The 16,654-nt window shown below is 45.3% G+C and overlaps 1 protein-coding gene across 1 annotated transcript in view; it reads right to left on the reverse strand.

The window, feature by feature from the left end:
• The window catches only part of CHEK2 (checkpoint kinase 2), a 25,003-nt gene that overhangs the window by 6,413 nt on the left and 1,936 nt on the right, over positions 1-16,654 (reverse strand). Inside the window, exons 3-12 of the mRNA XM_015562871.1 lie at positions 15,705-16,185; positions 12,865-12,989; positions 12,615-12,762; positions 11,842-11,932; positions 7,352-7,460; positions 5,428-5,481; positions 4,317-4,378; positions 3,030-3,129; positions 1,141-1,227; positions 137-300 (exon numbers count right to left, since the gene is read on the reverse strand). Coding sequence (XP_015418357.1) covers positions 137-300; positions 1,141-1,227; positions 3,030-3,129; positions 4,317-4,378; positions 5,428-5,481; positions 7,352-7,460; positions 11,842-11,932; positions 12,615-12,762; positions 12,865-12,989; positions 15,705-16,044 — 1,280 coding nt within the window. The 5' untranslated portion in view covers positions 16,045-16,185. The remainder of the gene's footprint in view (positions 1-136; positions 301-1,140; positions 1,228-3,029; positions 3,130-4,316; positions 4,379-5,427; positions 5,482-7,351; positions 7,461-11,841; positions 11,933-12,614; positions 12,763-12,864; positions 12,990-15,704; positions 16,186-16,654) is intronic.

The raw sequence follows: 16,654 nt of genomic DNA on the forward strand, positions 1-16,654 counted from the left end.
AAAAATTCCATTTTTCTTAAACAAAAGGAAAAAAAAAAAAAAAGTGACCTAAATTAAACACAAGCCCTCTAACCTGGACATGTTTCTGATTTCACCTAATTAACTCCAACCAGTCTCGGAAGCCATGGTTTCTTACCAAATAAAAAGAATAACTCCTAAACTCCAGCAGTCTACAGCACGGTTATACCCAGCAGTCCCAAGGGAATTAAGAACCTCAGGGGCCAAGTAAGTCGGGGTACCGCATAAGGTTTTCATGAGAGAGGTCTCCCCCAATATCTTGGACTGCCCAAAGTCAGTAATCTAAAACCAAAGACAAAAAGGGATCGGTTTTAATGACAGCATAAAATAAAAAGATTGCTCTAGCCTGCCAGCCCCCAAAGACCGGCACGTTAGATCAGTTTCTACCCTCCAGTTCATGTCTGCTGCTAATCTGGAACCTACAAATTCGTGTCTAATTCAAGGCAATTCTGAGCTTTTCAAGTTATTTAATTTTGCTTATATTAAGATTCCTGAGCCAAGAACTCTCCAAGGCCCAGGCTTTATGCCAACTTATCTGTGTTCTCTGTAACCTTACAGAAGGTTTGTAACTCCTATCACACACACTCCAGAATTCTGATTAGTTATGCATGGTTCCTCTTAGAACCCAGTTTCTCAACCTTGGCTGCGCACTCGAATATCTGAGGAACTTGGGGGAAAAAATGTATCCCTGGGTGCCACCTCCAGAGACCCACGGGGGCAGCCTGGACATCATGATGGTACTTATTCATTCATTCATTCATTCCTTTATTCATTCATTCTAATCAATAAGAGATTCCAAAGTAAAGCCAGGTTTGGGCAGCACTGCCTCAGATAGAGGGAAGGAGAAGATGGGATGTATGTAATTGACCCTCCAATTAGATAACTCCCCACCCCCCCATCGCCCCCGAACATAAAGGTGGCTTGTACATAGTGGAGCTCAACAAATGCTCATTAGAATCTGGATTAAAACAATAAATGCCACCTGCTCTGTAAAAATAATTGCTAAAAGTGGAAAGATCAAATTCTCAACCTTTTTATGCTCAGACTTTGTACCCGATGAATCTACCAGTTTCTGAACAGAAATCTATTGGAATGGCCACATATAGAACATATATTTCTTACCTTTATAAGACAGTCCTCCTTTTGAGACGAGAGCAGAACATTCTCTGGCTTTAGATCCCGATGTATAATGCCGTTTTCATGAAGGTACTACACAGAAAGGGAGGCATGGTCCTTAATTTAAGGAGTATGCATGTGAGTAGAGACAACACACACAACACATACGTCTCACATAGGGGTGAAACTGTAAGCCACGTTCCTCACACATATATTTCCCCAAATCGCAGAAAAACTCCTGGGTAGAAGGGGTGAGTGTTTACAAATTTGTTTCCAGGAAAGTCTTTAAAAAGTTCAGAAATGAAAAAAGGCAACTTATGACAGCAGGTGGGCATTTTACTTCTCTTTTCAAGATAATAAATAACGCTTCAGGTTGGCAGAGACATAAGGTGTCAATTTCAAAAAGAAAAATATAAGTGGGTGATATAAAATATTCTCAAGACCATATTATAAAATAAACTATAAAAGTTCCCCCAAGATGATACATTTGGGTTATCCCAACCCTGAGAATAATATTCTTAAAGGGAATCTGTAAAGTGCAAATTGTAAGTTTGTTTAAATACCCACAGGTAACAAATCCGCCGAAGTGAGCAATTACTTCGTCTTCGAAAACTCTATGCTCTGAAATACAGATGCTCCTTGCCTTACGATGGGAGTACCTCCTGATAAACCCGTAAGTTGAAAATATCTGAAGTCAAAATGCATTTAATGAACATAACCTACTGGACATGGAGCCTAGCCTAGCTACCTTACATGTGCTCCGTTGGGCAAAATCATCTCAACTCCGCATTTCCTGCACAGAGTAGGTCTGCAAGGGGAGAAACCTTGGCTGAGAAGCGCCACGCCCAAATGTGGTTTGAGAAAGGGTGTTCTTCAAAGCAGGCAGAATGCCACCAGCTGTTCCTCCACGCAGCTCTTCCATGGAATGAAGAGAAGGCAGCCCACCCGCCTGGCCGCTGCAGGTAGCAGATGCTGCGTGTGAAGGGAACACCAAGTACCAGCCACGGGGAGCGCTCACAATGTCACCATCACCCCAACTTGCCAGCCTTGTCCTCATACCGGTCCTCTCCCAGCAAGAGGTACGAGGGCGGGGGGGGCGGCGGTGCGGGGGATGGCCGGGCTGTGGTGACTCAGTGGATTGAGCATCGCCCCATGGATCAGGAGGACCCGGGTACAATCCCAGTTAGGGGCACATGCCCTGGGTTGTGGGCTCAATTCCCCAGTAGGGGACTGGGGGGTGGGGAGTCCTGCAGGAGGCAACCAATCAATGAGTCCCTCTCATCATTGATGTTTCTTTCTTTCTCTCTCTCTCTCTCTCTCTCTCTCTCTCTCTCTCTCTCTCTCTCCCCCTCTCCCCACCCCCTTCTCTCTGAAATCAATAAATACGTGTTTTGTTTTGTTTTTAAAAGGAGAGATAAGCCCTAACCGGTTTGGCTCAGTGGATACAACGTCAGCCTGCGGACTCAAGGGTCCCAGGTTCGATTCCGGTCAAGGGCATGTACCTTGGTTGCGGGCACATCCCTAGTGGGGGGGGTGCAGGAGGCAGCTGCTCTGTAAAAAATCAATAAAATATATTTTTTTTAAAAAGAGAGAGGTAAGGGGAGATTCTACAAGGATCAGGCAGAAGTAGCGATCAAGGCCCCTCCAAGCTCAAGAGAAGACACGGGAACCACGTGTTTATTTCTTTAACTCCCTTTCTTACTCTCTCTCAAGCTTCACAGCCAGAGCTCTCTCATCTGAGTCAAAGGGGGAGGTGTTTTTGCCAAGAAAGAACAAACAACACACACACACACTCTGTTCTCCAGGTTTGCCCCTCGCGCCCTCGCTTTCTGACAGACTCAGGGAGTAGTTCGCCGACCAGAGAGTAGGCTGCCCTAAGCACGGGGGCTCCTTACCTGTACGGCCAGGAGCATCTGGTAAAAATACAGTTTGCAGGTCGCTTCTTTCAGGCGCCTGTTCCCTGCCACCCGGTCAAACAGCTCGCCCCCTTCCATCCTGAAACACACGGGCACAGCGGGGCGTTCATGCCGGAGGGAAAGCCACGCGGGTGGACAACAATCACACAAACAAAACAAACCCACGAAGACCAGCCTAGAGTTGCCGTTTTTATTCACCCTCGACTCCCGCTGTCAAGGCAAGGAGGTCAGAAGCTTCATCCACAAGGAGGATGTCCCCAGTGGACACTAAGAAACAAGGGAAGATGGGGAGAGGGTGCAGTGGGCAATGCCGACACTTGGAGAGCTTTAAAAACTCTGACTCATGCCCTTAACCGGTTTGGCTCAGTGGATTAGAGCGTCAACCTGCGGACTGAAAGGTCCCAGGTTCGATTCTGGTCAAGGGCATGTGCCTTGGTTGCGGGCACATCCCCAGTAGGAGGTGTGCAGGAGGCAGCTGGTTGATGTTTCTAACTCTCTATCCCTCTCCCTTTCTCTCTGTAAAAAAAAAAAAAAATCAATAAAATATATTTAAAGAAATAAAATAAAAGCCCACTATTTAAAAAAAAAAAAAAAATCTGACTCGGTGGATCCGAGGCAGGGCCCAGGAGTTGGCGTTTTAATCACACTCCCAGTTAGATTCTGAGACTGGCATAGAGCAGCAAGCAGGAGTAGGAAGCCAGATCATCAGGGGACTAAAGCCCAACTCCACAATTTCCCAGCTGAGGCGCTTTGGGCAAATTCTGCAACCTCTTTGATCTTGTTTCTGCCTCCTAAAAACAGAGAGAAGAGCCCAGCTGGTGTGGTTCAGTGGTTGAGTGATGACCTATGAACCAGGAGGTCACGGTTCGATTCCCGGTCAGGGCACATGCCCGGGTTGTGGGCTCCATCCCCAGTCAGGGGTGTGCAGGAGGCGGCCGGTCAATGATCCCCCCTCATCGAATGTGGTGTCATTATCACCCCATTTAACACCAGGAAAATGACCCCGAGAGGTCTAACAGTGGGCAGTCAGCTCCTCACCTGCAGAGTGGGATTCGAACACAGGCCTCAGACCCAGGGCCCTCTAAGCCGCCTGCCTTTGGACACACTGGAGGAGTTTCCCATACGGGATGAAACCCCTCAAGCACTCTGTGGGCCCCACCACCACCACACCCATCTGTCCAGGGTCCCCAGGACGAGAAATGCAAGCCAGCGTTCGTCTTTAAACAAGCATTGAAACGGAAACAGATTAAGCAGCTCACTACTTACAATTCCAAAACAATATAAAAATCTTCGGCATCAAAAAAGTCTTTAATCTTGATGATACAAGGCTAAAGGGGGAGAAGAGGGAAAGGAGTGAGAAGCTCCCAAGAGGAAAAAAAACACACAAGAGCGGGACTCCCAGCAACTGCCCAGAGAGCCGGGGAGGCCAAGACCAGGCATCTGGCCCCGTCCTGGGACACTTTTGTGAAGTTCACGCAGGGGAGAGGGCAGAGCAGAATTAATCTGGCTCCTCAGTGTGGACGCACAAGGAACTCGCCACCCACCAGTTAGCAAGGGACTGGTTCCCGCGTCACAGGTAAGGCTGGCACCCAGGAAAGCAGGCCGCTCTCCTCCCAGCCCCCTCCTCAGTGCCCCACAGCACAGACAGGCGAGGACATCTCATAACCCGGAGGAGCCTGACAAGGCGCCTGAATGGAAAGCAGGTCAGCTGGGTGCCCGCCCTGTTGCCAGGTGGCAGGCCGCTCAGCTCTGCACAAACGGAACCACAGGGGGGACGTTACAGGAGCCTCCCATTTTCAAGGAGATATGAAAGTTAAGAGCTTTGCCCTAGCCGATTTGGCTCAGTGGACAAAGTGTTGGCCTGCAGAACAAAGGGTCCCGGGTTCGATTCCGGTCAAGGGCATGTACCTCGGTTGCGGGCTCCTTCCCGGCCCAGGCCCTGGTCAGGGCATGTGCAGGAGGCAACCAATCGATGTGTTTCTCTCACTTCCATGTTTCTCTCTGTCTTTCCCTCTCTCTTCCACTCTCCCTAAACATCAATGGAAAAATATCCTTGGTGAGGATTAAAAAATAAATAAATGAAATTTAAGAGATTTACTATGTCTTCTGTTCAAGAACTAAGTCAGTGTAAAGATCACATAATTACTTAATCATGAAATCTTTGCACAGTATTGTCCTTTCAAAAGTTCAGGGTAAAGCTCTTTCCAGCTACATGACAATTAAACACACATATGCATGCATATGTACACACATGTACACACACAATTAAGGAACTCACATTTCATGCTAGCTTTATTTTACTGAAATGCTTTGCACTCCTCCCATATTTTGAGATAAATGATTTTAAGAATGCGCCATATTTCACAGAAGTACTTACATGATTTAATTTTTTCAAAATTTCAATTTCTGTTTCAACATTGAGAGCTGGATCCTTTGATAAAAAAATAACATTAGAGTTTATTATTAATAATAATAATAGCCAATATTTAGAAAATGTTTACAGTTAAACTTAGTTGAGTAACAGCTGCCTGAGTTCCAAACCCATCTGTACTCATATAGAGAAATCAAGGCCTAGAGATTAATCATTGAAACAACTCACTTAAAATCACTCTATAAAGTGCATGGCAAACAGGAAGCATTCAAAAAATGACCAGGCTTTATCCCAAGCTCTTTACTTAAAAGGATAAGGCCACATAAGCCACATAATCCCCAAGTGAACTGGTTTCTATAATTATCCCCATTTTACAGATGGAGCAACTGAGGCTCAGAGAAAGGAAGCCAACTGCTCCAGTTCCCACAGCCAAAAACAAGTATTTCCACTGTTCTCATGCTTACCTGGTAAATTCTGCTTGTCTCATTAGCTGTGGAATTGTCTGCAGTCATAAAAATTATAAAACAAAACCACTGACAAAAAGGCTATTTTATTGAACTATGCGAAGAAACTGTCAAGTCAAATATCTCATAATAGAACAGACGTAGGTTTCCATTTCAACTGCAGGCTGACATATTTATTGAGACTTTTAACTAGAGGAAGGTTCAGGACACTGAAGTTCTCCTCCATTACAATTCCGAAAGGATGAATCAAGTTACTCAACCTCATGGGCTACACCCTCCACAAGCAGAGAGGATATAGAATTACCTATTTATGTAAAATGGACTTCAGCTAAGAAACCCAGATGTTTAATTTTAAAAGCCTGCCCCTTCCTGTAAGCCGTTAAACTCATTACTAAGTCAGGGTGTGCTCTGATGACAGGGAGGTCTAAAAGAGTTCACGATGATTTGAAAGATGAAATTAAGAACTAAAATTGTGCTGCAAGTCATTAAGAATCTGGTAGGTATTTTCTTTCTCTCACAAATGGGAAACAAATCCAGAATCACAGGGGAAAAGCTCTATAACAAAGTGAACACAGAAAGGAAATTCCTCTTGCTATGTGAGAATGGCATTGTTTTGGGGGGTGGGGGGGATTGATCTTTAAAGAATGTTAAAGTATAATGGCCAGAAAAAGCTGGCCACAGAGGAAACGTGCTTACGGGCCACATTTTACATTACTTTGTGGAACCATTTTACATTACTTTGTGGCCAAATACATTTGGCCATTTCACTCACGCAGTAAGTGTATCCCCTAAAACGAATGGCTAGCAAATGAAGAGACTATTGAAATAATTTAATTAAGATTTCAAAAAACCTATAAACAGGGAGATATCCATTGCCACATTTACCAGGGAGAGCCAAGAATTAGAAATTATCTAAATGACCAACCAGAGAAATGGCTGAATACATTATGATAAAGCCGATGAAATAGAGACTTGACCGTGAAAAAAGAATGCATTAGGGAAACGTTTATGCCTTAATGCTTGTATGGAAAGGCAGAATAGAAAACTGTATATACAATGTGATTCCAACCATCTAAAAACACGAATTCACATGCACAAAGACTAGAAAGGAAAAAAGAAAACTGCAAACAGCTGTGGAGTGGCAGTGGTGGGGATACGGCTGGATGTTTTTCTCCTAATTTCCTTTCATTTATTGTAAAAACAGTCTTGTGACAACTTAGAAGGAGGAAGAAAGAAAAAAAATCAACTTCCTGCTCGTTCATTATGTACAACCAAGTATCTTTTGGAGCCAAATGGTAAGTTTCTAGAGTAGCTGAATACACTCAAAAAATTGTCCATGTTCCTTCATGCAAATTCACGTATCTGAGCAGTGAATTCTTCCCGACGTGGAAAATGGCCATTCCAAACCTATTCTGGGAAGTTAAGAATGTTACGGAGCAGCTGAGCAGCCAAACACAGGTACTTACTAGTTCTTTCTCAGAGCCAATAGCAAACTTCCTTTTGCTGATGATCTTGACGGCTACTTTCTTGCATGTTTTCCTCTCAAAGGCTAGCTTCACCTCCCCACAGGCACCGCTACACGGAAAAACAGAGAAAATGACGGTCAGACTCTGTTCTTCATCAGGATACCCACCGCTCCCGCGCTGGCCTCAACGATCACGAGATACAGGCGGTCCGGTGCTTGCTTCCGCAGCACATGCGCTAAAAAAACTGGAACAACGCAGAGAACGTTAGAATGGGCCCTGCACAAGATCTCTCCCTCTCTCTCACATTCTCTCTCTCTCTCTCTCTCTCTCCATCTCTCTCTCTTTCTTGCACACGCACGCACTAAGTCGATATACAATCCTTCCATTGTCCCTATTTATCGAGAACACAGTGAAACCTCACCAACCTAGCACGTCAAGGGCACAGGTAAATGTGGACCATCCAGCCCTAACCGGTTTGGCTCAGTGGATAGAGCGTCAGCCTGTGGACTCAAGGGTCCCAGGTTCGATTCCGGTCAAGGGCATGTACTTCGGTTGCGGGCACATCCCCAGTAGGGGGTGGGTGTACAGGAGGCAGCTGATGGATGTTTCTCTCTCATCGATGCTTCTAACTCTTTATCCCTTTCCCTTCCTCTCTGTAAAAAAAATCAATAAAATATATTTTTTTAAAAAATGTGGACCATCCAACAACATCAGGTCAGCTCCAAATCCCACTTTTTTTGAGCTGAGACAGACTTGTCTTACTGTCACTTCAGATGGTGAACGTCTAATAAAGACACTAACAACAGATCGGAGAGAAATGTGTTATCTCAGAGATCAAACAGCAAACAAAAAAAGGCCCCGTCAAAAATGAGGGCCCGAACAAGCGACAGCAAACAACATCTGCAAATTACTTTCATCGATGCATTTCTTGATTTTGTCTTCAAAGTGCCTAAGTAGTGGATGCCATGAATTGCACCCTGAATAAAATCACAATACCTAAGACACCAAAAGTATTATCACCTGCTTGCAAAGGTTTGCAACTAATTGGGATACTATAATAGAGGAGAAAACGCTAACCTAGGATACCCCCCAGTACACAGTTAATTCGACACAGGCTCTGTTCTCCAAAGTTTGGGGTCAGCCCAAGGTCATGGCTCCTTAAGTACCAATCATTCATTACCGTATGAAGTAAACCATCATAACTATTATGGGCTTAGGGTGGTGTGAAGGGTTTTCCATGACATTTTTTTATTGTATATTGTATATATAAAGACTAGAAGCCAGGTGCACAGCCTGGCCTGCAGGGATCGGCCAAAACCGGCTCTCCGACATCCCCCGAGGGGTCCTGGATTGCGAGAGGGTGCAGGCCGGGCCGAGGGACCTAACGGGTGCACGATCGGGGTTAGGGAGGGACCGCAGGAGGGCTCCAGGGCTGTCCGGTCCCTCATGCCCAGTCCAGATCAGGCGGACCCCAGCAGCAAGCTAACCTACCAATCAAAACATCTGCTCCCCTGGTGGTCAGTGTGCGTCATAGCGACTGGTCGAACAGTCAGATACTTATCATATTTTATTATATAGGATCATAAAATGTACCACTGTAATCATTTTAAAGTGTTTTAATTCAGTGGCATTAAGTACATCTATAATGTACAATCATCACTCCTACCTATGGAAACCCATACGCACTAAGCATTCACTCTCCCATTCCACTGTGCCCCTAGCCCCTGGCAACCACGGATCTGCTTTTTGTCTGTGAAGTTGCCTAATTCGAATCTCTCATTAACAATAAGATCATACACTATGTAGCTTTTTGTGACTGGCTTCTTTCACCTAGCATGTTTTCAAGGTTCATCTATGCTGTATCATGTATCAGTATTTCATTCCTTTTTATAGCTAGACTAGAGGCCTGGTGCATGAATTCATGCACGGTTGGCCTGCAACTGGGGCCGATCGGGGCCATCTTGCCCAGTCCCAATTGGGGTCGGCTGCCCGGGGGTAGGGACTGCAGGAGGCTGGCCAGCCACAGAAGGTTGGCTGTAGGAGCGCACTGACTACCAGGGGACAGCTCCTGCGTTGAGCGTCTGCCCCCTGGTGGTCAGTGTGCGTCATAGCTACCATCTCGTCCAGTCATAACGGTTGCTTAGGAGTTTATATATATATATATATAGATACTATTTCATTATTTGGATATATCACATTTGTTTATCCATTCCCTTGTTGATGGACACTTGGGTTGTTTCCACCTCTTGGCTATCGTGAATAGAGCTGAAATGAACATTCATGCGTATGTTTTTGTTTGAACACCTGTTTTCCATCAAGAGGGGGGATCTACCTACAAAGGGAATTGCTGGGTCATATGGTAATTCTGTTTCATATTTTGAGAAACCACCAAATTATTTCCCCCAGCGGCTGCACCATTTTACAACCCCAACAGCAGTGTATGGGGGGAGGGAGGGGGGGTGGTCCAATTTCCCCACATCCTCACCAACACTTACTATTTTCCGTTTCTATATTACGGCCATCCTGGGGTGTGAAGTGGTATCTCATTGTGGTTTTGCTTTGCATTTCCCTAATGACTAATGATGCCAAACATCTTCTCGTGTGGTTTTTGCTCATTTGTATATCTTCTCTGGAGAAACGTCTATTTCATTCCTTTGCCCATTTATAAATCGCGTTATCTTTTTATTGTTGAGTCGTTAAAGAGTTCTCTCTTCTGGATACAAGATCCTTATGATATACGATTTGTAAATATTTTCTCTCATTCTGTGAGTTGTACTTCACTCTCCTGACAATGCCTTTTGATGCACAAAGAGTTTTTAAATTTGACGAAGTCTAATGTATCTGTTTTTTCTGTGGTTGCTTGCGCTTTGGTGGCACATTTCAATAACCGCTGCCAAATCAAAGGTCGTGGTTTCTTCTTACGGTTTTATAGTTTTACTGCTTACACCTAGGCAACCAATTGATGCGTCTCTCACACTGATGCTTCTGTTTCTCTCTCTCTCACCCTCCCTCCCTCCTACTCTCTAAACATCGATAGTAAAATATCCTTGGATGAGGATTAACAAAATCAATCAATCAATCAATCAATACATCTTGGAAAATGTGCAAGACCTTCTCCAATTCCCCTCCTGCTGCAGCTAACAGTCACTTTTTGCCCAAGAAATCTTTCCAGAGTCCAGTGGAATGTCTATAACAGTACAATATACACTGCTAGAACGATGGGGGGCGGGGGGACATGTAAAATTAAGCCAATCAGAGGTTTTCCCTAGAATCAAAGGCTGATGCTGGGAGAGAAGCAGTTCTCTCTGCTGTGGTTTCTGGAAGAAAGGAAACAGGAATGTGGAGTTCCTGGGAGCCGTTTTTCCTGCCGCGCAGAGAAAGCAATTCTCTACGAGGGCCACAAAGAGCGGCTGAAGCAGGGGAGGGAGACAGAGCCCTGGCAACACTGTGGGAGCCCTCAGATCGAGCTGTAGACAAAGCCAAGTACATAATCGGAACTCAAAGAATGGCAGAAAGTTCAAAGTCCTCCCGGTCGAGCCGTGCCTGAAGTCAGCTGGGCCCCTGTATGTCCCAATTACAAGAGCCAATAAATTTCTTTCTCTCTTTGGAGAGAGAGAGGAAGGGAGAAAGAGAGAGAGAACCGTCAATTTGCTGTTCCGCTCACTTATGCATTCATTGGTTGATTCTTGCCTTTACCCTGACCGGGGATTGAACCCACAACCTTGGTATATCAGGACAGACAATGTTCTAACCAACTGACTCGTTTAAGTTTCTGTCAGCTGCTTCATGTGAGAGGATTTGTATTGAATCCTCCCTTAGGAAGAAAATAAGAGTCCCACATATTTCTTAAGGGTGGACACAAATTTGGCTATGAGCTTCCAAGCAGCCAATGCCAATAGGAAAACATGATGGGATTTATTGAATTTAATGTCCATAAACTAATATATCTCCTACAGGTGGGTCCTATAGGACACTGTGCTCTATAATAGAACCATGTTATGTGAATTATATCTCACTAAAACTGCTTTTAAGAAGTTATTACAGGAAAAATTTATAAGGAAAAAATATTCATTTCAATCGATCATTATTAAGGAAATCAATAACAGACACACCTATTATAAACTAGTGGCCTACAATTATGTTAGAAATAGATAATGAATATTATAAAACCAGGAACAAGCCGGCCTGGAGTGGCTCAGATGGTTGAGCGTCTTCCTGTGCATTAGAAGGTTGCTGGTTCGATTCCTGGTCAGGGCACCTTCCTGGGTTGTGGGTTTGATCTCCAGTTGGAGAATGTACAGAAGGCAACCGATTGATGTTTCTCTCTCACACTGAAGTTTCTCTCTCTCCCTCTCTCTCTCTTTCTCCCTCCCTCCCTTCCTCTAAGCATGTGAAAAAATAAAAATAAAACCAGGAACAAAATACTAAGCGATAACCAATGTTTAGAAAAAAAATTAAGTACAATTTCCATAAGAAAAAAGAAAATTTACCTTCCAAGAGTTTTTGACATGATGTATTGGTCTCTTAATTCCTTGGGATAAACTGATTGGTCATCCACAGTCAGATCGAAAAATACAAAAACTAAGGAAAAGAGAGCAGAAATGGGTCTCATGAATTCATTAGATAAAGAGGAGGTAAATGGTCCTAAATTTTAATAAGCATGGACTATAAGGCAATTGTTCTAATTACATTTACTATCTCACCCCAAAGAAACCATTTAGGTAGGCTAAATATCATGAAACCCATGGAAAATGATGACAAATGTCATTCTTCAATGGTGATACACAGCTTCCTTCTCACACTGGTGCATAAAATCCATGCACAAACACTAATCTCATTCCTTGAACTCAGAATTTTTTCATCAATTGCCCTAATGTAAAATACCTATGCTGCCCTAGCTGGTTCGGCTCAGCGGATAGAGCATTGGCCTGCAGACTGAAGGGACCCGGATTGGATTCCAGTCAAGGGCACATGCCGGGGTTGCCAGCTCGATCCCCAGTAAAGGGGTGTGCAGGAGGCAGCTGATGGATGTTTCTCTCTCATCGATGTTTCTAACTATCCCTCTCCCTTCCTCTCTGTGAAAATAAATCAATAAAATATATATATTTTTTAAAAATACAGCAAGGACTGAGTAGAATTTTGAATGCGAACCTACATACTTTTTTTTTTAACCTAAGCCATTTTCCGCAAAGCACACAATGTCCATTTTCCTTTGATTTGGGAGGAGAAAAACCCACCCGACAGCCATAAGATAAAGGCTCACCTTTGTTATTCCACACGGACAGGGCAATCTCAGAATTGTTATTCAGAGGAAGGCGGCGTCCTCTGCCTACCAGTTCTCTGTTCACGAAGGTTCCGTTCCCGCTGTGGTCTTCTATGTATGCGATGTAAGAGTTTTTCGGCCCCATTTCCTGAGACAGAGGACATTTTATTTCCAAGTGGTTTTTTTTAAAGTTTCCACAGTGAGGACTAGATGACCAGCTCTCCCAAATACGTGGCTACTTGTCACCTACCCTGAAAATGCGAAAGTGCTTCTTGCTGTAAGTCCGGTATTTATCCGTTCTTTTCAGCAGTGGTTCGTCGAAGCAGTATTCGCAGCTTCGATCCCTCCCAAACCAGTAGCTGTCGTTCACGCACTCTGTAACACAGACGCACCAGGGGGCTGTGGGGTTTCATCTCTCAAACACCTTCAAAAATGGCTCACAAAATCCACGAGTAGGAAAACAGACGAATAAGGCAATCAAAATGATAGATGCTGATCAAGATATTATGAGATTAAAATAAGGGGGTGTGGGGGGGAGGAGAAGAAACATAAATTTCCAACAATGAACTTAATAAATGATGCCCTAACCGGTTTGGCTCAGTGGATAGAGCGTCGGCCTGCGGACTGAAGGGTCCCGGGTTCGATTCCAGTCAAGGGCATGTACCTTGGTTGCGGGCACATCCCCAGTGGGGGGTGTGCAGGAGGCAGCTGATCGATGTCTCTCTCTCATCGATGTTTCTAACTCTCTATCCCTCTCCCTTCCTCCCTGTAAATAAATCAATAAAATATATTTTTTAAAATTACATATGCAACCACTTCACGCCCATAAAGATGGCTGCCGTCTATTCTTTTTAGGGAAATAAGTATTGGCGAAGGTGCAAAGCAACTGGAACTCTCACATATTCCTGGTGGGAACGCAAAACGGCACAGCCGCCGTGGACAAGTTTGTGGTTCTTCAAAAAGTTCAACACAGTCCGGCCGGAGGCTCAGTGGTTGAGCATCCGCCCAAGAACCAAAGAGGTCACCAGTTCGATTCCCAGAACTGGTGGACAGAGAGTGCGAGGGGCAGCCTCCCCTGGAAGGCCCGCTCCGACCTTTGCTCAATTAGAAGACCCCTCAGGCAGATGTGTGCAGACGGGCAGAAAGAACAAGGTAGAAGGCAGGGGACCAGGAGCTCTGGGAGACAACGAGAGGCAAGAACCCAAAGAAGGAAGGGCCCCTCCTCCTGGGAAAGAAAAAGGGGGTGCGGATGAGAGGTGTACGGGGAGAGAGGAAGAGATACGTGGTTTTTGACATGTGAGTTGAAAGTTCAAGTAAGTCCTTTCCTTTGCCAGGATTCTAGACCTCTTCGAAGTTCAACCTCACTGTCCTCTCAGAGCAGTGGTTCTCAACCTTCCTAATGCCGCGACCCTTTAATACAGATCCTCATGACGTGTTTTGTTGCTACTTCATAACTGTAATGTTGCTACTGTCATGTAAATATCGGATATGCAGGATGTATTTAGGCGGCCCCTGTAAAAGGGCCGTTCGACCGCCAAAGAGGTCGCGACCCACAGGTTGAGAACCACTGTCTCAGAGGCTCCTCTATCACTGGAAAAATTAAGGGCATCTGGGAAAAGTTAACCCATCTCTCCGTTTGGTCCCATTCAATCCCAACGTTTGGTTGCTCTCTCTCACCTCTGCTTTGAAATGATTTCCCCATTTCACAGATGGAGACTGTGAGGCTCAGAAAAGTACATCATTTGCCTGAGGTCACAGAGCTAGAGACAGAGCTGGGACTTGAACTCGTGCCTGATTGCAGCACCCTCACCCTTTCCCCGTCCCCCCAGCTATATTTTCTCTCTTATTTCCTTCCTACACTAGCATTCGAAAAAATACGTTTTTAGGAAGGAGAGAGGAAAACATACATCAGCTGCCTCCTCCATACCCCCTGCTAGGGATCGAGTCCACAACCGGGGCATGTGCCCTGACAGGGAATCCAACTTTGACCTCTGGGTGCATGGGAATACGCTCAACCGACTAAGCTGACTAAGCCACAGTGGCCAGGACACCACTCAAGCTTTTTTTTTTTATTGATTTCAGAGAGGAAGGGAGAGGGGGGAGAGAGATAGAAACATCAATGATGAGAGAGAATCACTGATGGGCCGCCTCCTGCATGACGCCCACTGGGGACCGAACCCACAACCCGGGCATGTGCCCCTGACTGGAATCGAACCCGGGACCTTTCAGTCCACAGGCCGATGCTCTATCCACTGAGCCAAACCAGCTAGGGCCCCACTCAACCATTTTAAATATCTCTTTCTCTCTCTCTCTTGCTACCTTTTCTCTCACACTCATTTCCTGCTGCAGCAAGCCTTCCTGGGGCTCCACAGGCCCCTTTGGCTGCCAACTAATTTCATTACCTTTCTCACTCCACTCACTTCTTCCGTAATGACTCATGAATAACATAGGTCAAAAGTGTAAAAGTTGTAGGTTCGCCAAAACCGGTTTGGCTCAGTGGATAGAGCGTCGGCCTGCGGACTGAAAGGTCCCAGGTTCGATTCCGGTCAGGGCATGTACCTGGGTTGCGGGCACGTCCCCAGTAGGGGGTGTATAGGAGGCAGCTGATCGATGTTTCTCTCTCATCGATGTTTCTGACTCTCTGTCTCTCTCCCTTCCTCTCTGTAAAAAATCAATAAAATATATTTAAAATAAATAAAGAAATAAAAGTTGTAGGTTCAAACCATTCTTCTACCAACTCCTGGCTGTATGACTGTGAACAAGTTCATCGATTTCTTTCTAAGCCTCAGTTTGTTCTTCTGTAAAATGGAGATAAGGATTAAGACTCTCACAGGATTATTTTGAATTTAGAAAAAGATAGTCCTAAAACCCGACCCAGCACCAGGTGAGTAGAAGCTGTTTTCGTGCAGGGAAGTTGACAGGTGACGGCATAAGTTCAGGTCTCAGCACAGGTTCTTATAGTCCTGGATCAACTGTACAGGCCCCACCACCGGCAGTGTCTTGGGCTTTCTGCTGCCACAAATACCTGTAATTGCTTTTTCTGAACACAACGGTAATGTTAATATTACACTACAGAACAAAGGGTCTTACCAAGATTGGAGAATCCATCCTGAAGGGCCCATAATCGCGCCCAAGGGGCAGGGACCGGCTCCTCCGGTTCTTGGTCCTCAGGAATAGAATACAGTTCCTGAGTGGACACTGTGTCTAAGGAGCTCAGCGTCCCCGAGCTGGAGTGAGAGGACTGGCTGGACGTTGGTACTGTGCTGGTGGAGGAGCTGGATGTGCTCTGGGACTGCGAGGAGGGGCCGGGTGTCTGGGAGGAGGGGCCGGGTGTCTGGGAGGAGGGGCCTGGTGTCTGGGAGGAGGGGCCTGGTGTCTGTGAGAAGGTGCCTTGGGACTGCTGACTCTCCCCTTCTGTCTCCTGAGACATTACTGCCTCAAAATTAAGCGTTCAACAATAAAGTGGGTTTCCAGGAACAAGGCTGAAAGTTCAGGGGTGAAGGATGAGGCCCTGGCAGGGTGGCTCCGTTGGTCAGAGCATCATCCCGATGCCAAGACTGCAGGTTCGATCCTAGGTCAGGGCACACAAAAGAAGCAACCAATGAACGGATACATAAGCGGAAAAACAAATCCAAGTTTCTATCCCTCTCGTTCTCTCTCTTCCCCCTCTAAGGTCAATCAATCAAGAAATACTTTAAAAAAAAAAAAAGTGAAGGATGAGCCCTAGCCAGCTCGGCTCAGTGGATAGAGCATCGGCCTGCGGACTGAAGGGTCCCAGGTTCGATTCCGGTCAAGGGCATGTACCTTGGTTGCCGGCACAGCCCCAGTAGGGGGTGTGCAGGAGGCAGCTGATCGATGTTTCTGTCTATATCCCATTCCCTTCCTCTCTAAAAAAATCAATAAAGTATAGTTAAAAAATAATAATAATAAAATAAAAAGTGAAGGATGAGCATATTAAAATGACAAAAAATCCAGGGCAAGCATGCTCTGCAAAAATTAAATTTCTAACAGTCTAGACCAGGGGTGGGCAAACTTTTTGA

This window comes from Myotis davidii, unplaced genomic scaffold, assembly GCF_000327345.1.
Source record: "Myotis davidii unplaced genomic scaffold, ASM32734v1 scaffold478, whole genome shotgun sequence".
Lineage (NCBI taxonomy): Eukaryota > Metazoa > Chordata > Mammalia > Chiroptera > Vespertilionidae > Myotis > Myotis davidii.